The sequence below is a fragment of the Habropoda laboriosa genome, unplaced genomic scaffold (genome assembly GCF_001263275.1).
Source record: "Habropoda laboriosa isolate 0110345459 unplaced genomic scaffold, ASM126327v1 scaffold598, whole genome shotgun sequence".
In the NCBI taxonomy this organism is placed as follows: Eukaryota; Metazoa; Arthropoda; class Insecta; order Hymenoptera; family Apidae; genus Habropoda; species Habropoda laboriosa.
In genome coordinates, this window is record NW_017100737.1 from 194,377 (window position 1) to 202,795 (window position 8,419).

The window sequence follows — 8,419 nt, forward strand, 5'->3', positions numbered from 1 at the left end:
CTAAAAAGTTAAATTAAAATTATTTCCTCCAGATTAAATTATGACTATTTCCTCGAAATTAGACGATTCCCTTTCGATTTCTACAAAAAATTCCTAATGTACTTATTTGAGAATTTGCCTCTTTCAAACTAGCCAGACCAAAATTTCCCTCCAGAACCACTAACCCCAAGAACATTTCACGAAGCCACTTCTTAGACCTTTAAGCGATGAACTTCGAGCTTCTGAAATATTAATAACCATTCCTGATAACAATTTCATCGTCGTAATAATATCGATCAACATATGGAGGAGCAATTGTCGCGACCATTATTACTTAGCTGCCTATTTAATTTCCTTATCTCTATAATAATCTAATAGATCGTTCGGAAAACGTAACGTGAGCAGGTGATGAGACAGTAAAGCATGAAAGTTCGTCCAGTTTTCTTTCTTACTCACGATGTCCGAGCTAAAAACGATCAGACAAGCGATCAAACCGTTGTTAATAGTGAATTTTATATTTGGAATGGGTATATTCGAGTTTGAAAAGAAGCAACCATCGAAAATGATCGAATACGCGTACACGTTGTTTTGTTTAGTGTTATTCATCTCTGTTAGCAAATTCTCTTTGCCTTTTTACGAGATACTACTTATGTCGCACGCGGTGGAAGCAAGTCGTAAAATGTTCCAAACGATTTTTTTTTTAAATGTATTGCTGATGGGCGCGCTGGTGGTTACCAGTAGGATTACTGCAAAGGTAAGCTCATCAATTTGCCACTTTTTTTTTCAATTTTATTGCAATTAAAATTGAGAAGGTTTGGCTAAATTTTTTCTTTTTCTTATTTAAATTGAATAAAGTTGGCCAATTCTAATGTCGGATTTTTCCGTAAGAGATCGTTTCTGCTGTTTTTAAACCAAAAGGCTATTCGTAATCTATAAAACGCGTGTATAGTCTAAAAGCCGAGATTTTAACGTGCAATTTAAAAAGAAAACATTCGTTATATATATGTTTGGTTAGATTTTTTTTACTACTTATTTTTTTTATCGGTAAGACCAAAATCTTCAGCACGAAGCTTTTTTGAACAACTTATGAACACTATCCCCGTGCTCATAAGAAATCCTGTTTGCTGATTGTACCGTATTTTCACCTTTAAGAAGATAGAAAAGCTTCAAATCAAAATAAACACTGAAAAAATTTCTATAGACATAAGGAACAGTTTTTTAAATTTCACGTTAAAATCTTAACTTTCAGACCGTACATGCGTTTTGTATGTAGGTTACGAACAGTGTTCTGTTTTAAAAACAGCAAAAACGATCTCTCAAGGAAACATCCAACATCAGAATTGGCCAACTCAGTATTTGCAATCTGTTCAGAATATACAACAAGTAAATTTTATGGCGATAATTTGAATTACGTATAGGGAACTTTACATTAAAATGACATTTTTTTCGTTGAAATATTCCGGATGAACCGCGTAACGTGTCCACCTTTATTCCTTCCATTACCAGTGAATCGATAACAATTTTTCATTTGTTCTTAACCCTTCGTAGGCAAATATATTTTTCACACTCCATAGGCAAACAGTTACAATATTTATGTCCAAGTCTAATTGCTTTACCGTTCCAGGCTTTAAAAAAATGTGAAAAAATTTCGGGCTACTTGTCGAAGTCTCTACTACATTATACAATTGTTCGTTAAGTCATATGTTTAAAACTTGTTTCAATAGTGATAAAAATTCGTTTGAAAGAAATGTAAGGGTGAAATTTTACTTGGGTCATTAACGACCGAGATTGCCTACGAAGGGTTAACCTACAGGGTGAACCGTCTAATGTGATCACCTTAGATCATTTTATTGTTGGTGGACCGATCGAAATTTTTCTTCTGTCACACAACACGGTTCAAAGCGGTCTTTAAGATGATTATAGTACATTTTTTTTTAAGTTTTCGAGATCATCTTCAATTTTTTCTAGATAAGCCTACAATATTTTACTCAGCGAATTCGGCGAACATCGTAAAATATCTTTTTCTTCTTTTGAACTAACGAAACAGTAAAACAAGTATCCTAGTAAAAGAATATCCTAACAATAAGAAAAAAAAGTGCAGATGTTATAGAAAGAACTATAGCAGTTGTTTATTTGCCGTCTACGTGAATGTATCGCAACTGATGGCGCACCATTTTGAACGCACACTGAATTTATGTAAATTTGAAGCTTAAAATTAGAAAACAAAATCACTTTTTCCTGTATATCTATCTTCGCCGTATCATTTCTTCAGACGAAACAAATATTTTTTATCTTACTCGTTAAATTCGTCTCAAAAACCATTAACTCATAGCCAAAAAAGACTGCACGGTTATATTTATGTAAAAGAAAATGAAGGTGACTTTGAAAACTTCGAAGAAAATGGACCGATTTAAACGCCTCTTTGAACGATCTTATGCGATATTTAATTCTCGATTCGAGAGAAATAAGGAGTCGCTGTTTTCTTTTTAGTAACGCAAAGATCGCTGTTTGTATGAAATTTTCTTTAGCTTCAGCTGATATTATTAATAGTCGCTAGATTTGCAGTAAATTTAATTAAACACTGTACACAAAATTGAACGAACATTATTGAATATTTGGAGGGCAAATTTGAGAATGTAAAGGTGTTATTTTAAGAAGAAATACTTCTCTCAGAAAAATAAGAAAAGAAAATCGATCTAAATTTCTTTTGCAGAAAATAGAGAATTGTTACTTTCTTTTGTATCGTGACTTTTTATTATTCTTGCTGTGTTTTCTCGTACAGACATTGGGAAAAGTAATTGTCCTCGTTGAATCATGCGACCAAACGATGGAGAACATAGGTTTGCCCAAAGGATACCGCAGTTTGTTCCTGCACCAGGTCCGTGAATTTGGGATTTGTGGATTTTTCATCACACTAGTTGCCTTGGAATTTTTCTATTGGAACTTAACAGAATCGATGATACTCTTCTCATCGATTCTCGCACTTATGTCGCATGCTCCATTGATGCTAATCACCGTCTGCGACGTCTCCTTCTGCTTCTGGGTCAAGTATGAAGCTACAAATTATAAAATAAAGAGACATAATTCATTACGTAGAATAAATCATCTGTGTGATTGTTTGACAGAAAATGTTGTTCATACAAGTTCTAACTTCGTTGAACTTCATATCGAGTTCTTTAAATTCAATGTTTTTCATAATAAATATTTATTCTTTCTCGTGAAAAATATTCAGGGTGTCCCGCAATTGGTGATACAAACGAGCACAGGGTGATTCTACGTGAAAACCTGAATCAAAAATGTGGAATGAAATTTTTTCATAAGAAGCTTTGTTTTCGAGAAAAATAAGTTTGAAAATTTGTCGAGTACGTGTGCTCTCGGCTTTACGTTTGCACCAATAAACGATACTAATTTCATGACAAAGTATCGATAATGCATTTATCAACGATTTCCTTAATTCAAATTTACATTGCTAATCGAATTATTGAAAGTAACGTCTGCTAACACGTACAAATCTTTGCTCTTTAAATCGGAGAGTTATGGACCGGTGATACGATATTTTGACACTTCAATTCTGTTTATCAACGTAAAAGTATGAGCAGAAGTAACAGTTTGTAACGAATATTTAAATTCAATTTTCTCGGAAACAAAGCCTTGTATGAGCAAATTTTATTCTACATTTTCGATTCAGTTTTTCACGTAGAATCATCCCCTGTTCGCTTGTACCACCAGTTACCAAACACCCTGTATAGGAATTTATAAAAGAAAAAAAAAAGAATATCAATTACGTAGAACATGGGATAGAATAAATTAACGGTCTGCGTGATGTTCTGATCATTTGTGACAATGTGCCGAGAGAAGTTCAAACAAGCATTTTACAAACCTCGCATTGACTTCTTTAAATGGCGCAGTATTTAATTTTCTTCTTAATATCGTCAACATTATGCTTTCTTTTCCTCACACCGTTAAATTTACATTAGTTAAACCCCAGCTTTACTCGGTTGTCGTGGTACATACTCGGTTAATCCTGAAGTAAACCACCAAACTATGAGCATGATCTTTTCCTGGTGTAAACTAGATTTGAATCGAGGAGATTCGTTTGCATCTTTCTTTTTCTTAGAGATTCGGACTTTTATGTATGCGGAATTAGTGCTCTTGTAATACGTTGGCAATAGTGTATCGAACATTGTGGAAATTATTTGAAATAAAAATGTTCAATTTCAATGTAGTTACGTTTACTCGAAGTGAACGACTCAACACCTCGGGAATTTTCAAGATAATCTAATACGTTCTTAACATTTGACAATTCTCAGATCTATAAGTAAAAACTGCAGCTAAAATTGACATTAATCTTTGTTACTGATTTAAATATTTTAGTCGCACCTTGATCATAGTCTACAACACGAGTCTGACTCGTTATTATAAGTGAAAGGATTAAAAACGATGTTTATCAAGTTTCAACGGAATGATATTAAATTTAGATAAGTTCACTCCGATAATTTTGTTCGTTATATCGTATTATCATAAATGACTAGAAATTCCTGCAAACCGTTAAACGTGGATCGATCAATTTCGACTAGCTTTTAATTCTTCTATAAAACAGCAGATACTTGAAGCTGAAATTTCACCAATTGAACCAACTGCTTCACGGTATGCTGACAACGTCACCGGACTCACCGCAACACAAGAGGGTCCTAGAGATGCGGTATGATTCCGAGAATAAGAAATTTACGTCGTTCAGGAACCATCACGTTCGAGGAAGCAACGCGAACGCAAACACGATGAGAGCAGTAAAGTGAGATTCAGCGGTGAGCGGAGAACGACCAAGCGTTTCCGTTCCCTGTATCCTTTCCTGAACAAACTTTGCGATATTTTTAATCCGATAAAATCGTACAAGCAGCGAAAACTGTACTCTGGAGAATATTTTGAGCAAAAAATTTGTGAAGGTTAGAGATCTGTTGCATTAAAGAAAAGAAAAAAACAAATTTCCCCCTCTTGAATTGAACAATATTGTGCAAAGTTTGTCGGAATTACAATAGAGATTACATTCGAGATTTTCAAGACAGAGAAATTTCCCATCGACTTTAAAAAAACGATCGATTAAACTTTATATTAAGACAGCATTCAGTATCTTCCTTTTGATCAAAGGCAAATTCACCTGGAGCTGATCAAGATTGCAAGAACAATGAATGCCGCATACGGGATGCAGATTCTGTTAATGGTGACCGTGTCGTTCATCATCATCACTGGCCTTTTCTACCTGTTCTACAATCTCCTATGGCAAGATTTAAACACCGTAGACTTCATAGGAGCAATGATGCCCACGTGTTGCTGGATCTTCACCTATACGATGAAGATATTCTACGTGAACCACGCGTGTGCCAAAACGAGCGCTGAGGTACACCATTTTCCTCATAACAGTTGCACCACTGAACAATATCAACACTTGTACTTACGGAGTTTGTGAGTTACACGAATAAGTAAATTTGGGCCAAATTTAGAAGAAATGAGTATAAAAAAAACTCAATTCATTTAATTGTTACGGCTTAACCCCTTGTCGTATAACAACGAGTCAGACTCGTGTCACAGATCTTTTGGTCAAGATCTGATAGAAACAGTTATATCAGTTGCAAAAATTTATTTTAATTCCAATTTTCGATTTAATTTATAAAACTGAAAATTGTTAAATTTAATTGCTCTATGATACATTAACTTTTCTTACTTAACACTTTACCGACCGGTAGCCTATTAACCGGCTTTTTTCCGCCAACGCTTACCGACCGGTAGCCTATTAATCACTTTTTTGCCGCCGACGCTTTTCGACTGATAGCCTATTAATCGGTCAAAGTTTGATTTAACATTTCTATAGGTATAAGAAAAAGCGCATATATTCCCGCGCGATAGCCCGGAGTCTAAACAAAGCCGGGTGTCACCGATTTATCTGTGGCCGAGTGAGCGGTCGGAAGTGCGTAGGATGTTCAACTGCTACCGGTCGGTAAAGTGTTAATATGGTACTAAAATATTAAATAGTAACAATAAATAAGCATAAACTTACCTTGCCGGTCCTGGGTGAGATGATAAAATGTTTTCTCTTCGCGTTGGGCCACTTCGAGGTATTGCATGAGTGCGCTTAAAAATATCTAAGAAAACATTAATAATTAATAATCTGTACAAAAACGAATAAAATTTGTACGATTTTTTTAATGCAAACTAATTATATTTTTCGTGCACACTTATGGAATTTATGAGTTAATTTGATCCAATATACATATGTACAGTAGAATTCCGATGATTATCAGTGTCGGATAATCAAATATGTCGGGATTATTCGACTCCTACATCTACCTAAAGCGGTGAAAAGGAGGAAAAAATTTTAAAAACGGCCATATTTAGACGCAAATGCACTGCGACAGGTTGTATTATAAAGCATGCAAAAAATGTCCACGAAATTTCACTTTTCTTCCAAGATGGACGAAATATTAATGGAAAATATAGGAAACTACCCCATCCTTTCCAAGAGCAATAATAAGGAATATAACAAAAAAGAAAAACACTAAATCCGTTAAATTATATATAGGGGGAAAAAAAAGTATGGTACATACAAAATTCTCGAAACACATACATTCGCGATTAGGGCTACGGATTACCAAAATTCTACTGTAGCAAGTAGCTCTGATGATCTTTTGTTATGCTTCTTCTGTTACTCTTTTGTCACGAACGCTATATGCTCTTTTGTTTTCTGTAATACAACCATTATGAGTTCAGTTCGAGTCTTCCAAAGACTGGTGCAACACGTTACTCTTTATATTCGAAACAGCTTCAGAATATAAATTTGATTTTCTACGATGGTGTGCCGACAAACAGTATGTATTTGCAACACCTATTTTCATTTCTAGTAGTACTTGTAAGTCGACAAATAACAAAATTTGTAGTATGGTGAAGATATTTTTTACGATGCGACTAATGTAGAAGAAAATTATGTAACAGAAGCAGAAGTACAGAAGAGACATAGGAATTGAACGTAATAATTCTAGATATTATAAATTAAGGGACAACTCTACATATATTATACCTCGAGGCAAAACCGGCAAGGCAAACGACAATATTTCGTATAATTTCAATGTAATATTAAAATTCTATTGTACAAGTTTAATAAATCGTTACAAATATTAAACCGTAGTAATTAAACGAACTGAGTTTTACTTTTCTGTACTCGTTTCTTGTAAATATATGATATTGGATCAATGTGACCCAAAGTTACTTATTCGTATACTTTACAAACTCCGTACAAGACTTAAGCTCTAAAACGTTGATACGACATCAGTCGACAATTTCTGACTAAGGATGTACGTATAAGCTAAATTGTTGTAAGCTATGCATCATAATAAAAGAACGTAGTCGTTGGCAAAATGGTTTCTCGGTTCAGTACCATGTACTGGGTGTCTGAATAAGTACCGGACGCAACAATTAAAATGATTCATTTTAAACAGGCAGCAAACGCTGGAGACATAATTTGCGAGCTCTACGAGCCATCCACTAGCAGAGAATTTCGAGCAGAGGTAAATATTTCGAACATTAACGAAAAGAAATTGAACAGCAACATCCGTTAGTTTGAAAACAACGAATAATTATTTCAGATCAGAGATTTCACTCTACAATTAATCCAAAATCCACTGATATTCACCGCCTGCGGATTCTTTGATATGGACCACGCCTTTATCCAAGGAGTATATAAATTCTTTCAGAGAACATGTCTCGTGTTAATTTGTATTCTTTTTTCTTTCTTTTTTTTAGATCGTTGGATCAATCACCACGTATCTCGTGATTCTAATCCAAGTGGGAGATATGACGATGCAACGCTCTGCCAACTCTACCACCGATGACCATTTCAATCAGACCATTTCAACACTCGAAGTGGTGAACGTTTAGAATAGAAATTCATTCAAACTTCTATAAACTTTTTCAGCGTGTCTTTCTCGTTAATCTTTTCGATGCGAAAAAGTACAAATGATTTTCTCTGAAATATGAATTGAATTGTACCGTATAAAATGGACAGAATCATTGAAAGAAAGAAGATTCAATTATTTTTTGCTGGAATTTAATGACCAAGGTGCTCAAAGATGCTTGGATGTTCGCCCTAACAATTTTCCGCCAATTAGAACGTGGACAGGGATGATGCCTCAATTACACTACTCCCTGTTACACCCCATGCGATTCCAGATGGAGGCGTTAGCCCGTGAAATTCGGTAATCTTGAAACTCGATAGCTTGTAATTCGGTGGACGGTTAGATAATTTTTGGAACGACCCCTTAACCGGTTCTTAACTCGCGAAAATAGAGGCCAAATAGCTCTTAAAAGACCAAATTGATTTCCTTCTCAGACTTAAAAAAAATGGTTCTCGAAAATGTAAAATAAAAATTCTTGGAAATTCTCTAAATATCAA

The 8,419-nt window shown here is 34.7% G+C and overlaps 1 protein-coding gene across 1 annotated transcript; it reads left to right on the top strand.

Annotated features, from left to right (window-relative positions):
• The first annotated feature begins 436 nt into the window (after positions 1-436).
• Positions 437-7,905, top strand: LOC108577120 (putative gustatory receptor 28a). The gene is made up of 7 exons (XM_017940222.1): positions 437-733; positions 2,762-3,027; positions 4,583-4,771; positions 5,125-5,374; positions 7,467-7,535; positions 7,614-7,703; positions 7,771-7,905. The coding sequence occupies exons 1-7, from the start codon at positions 437-439 to the stop codon at positions 7,903-7,905; spliced, it is 1,296 nt and encodes a 431-aa protein (XP_017795711.1).
• Positions 7,906-8,419: the final 514 nt, after the last annotated feature.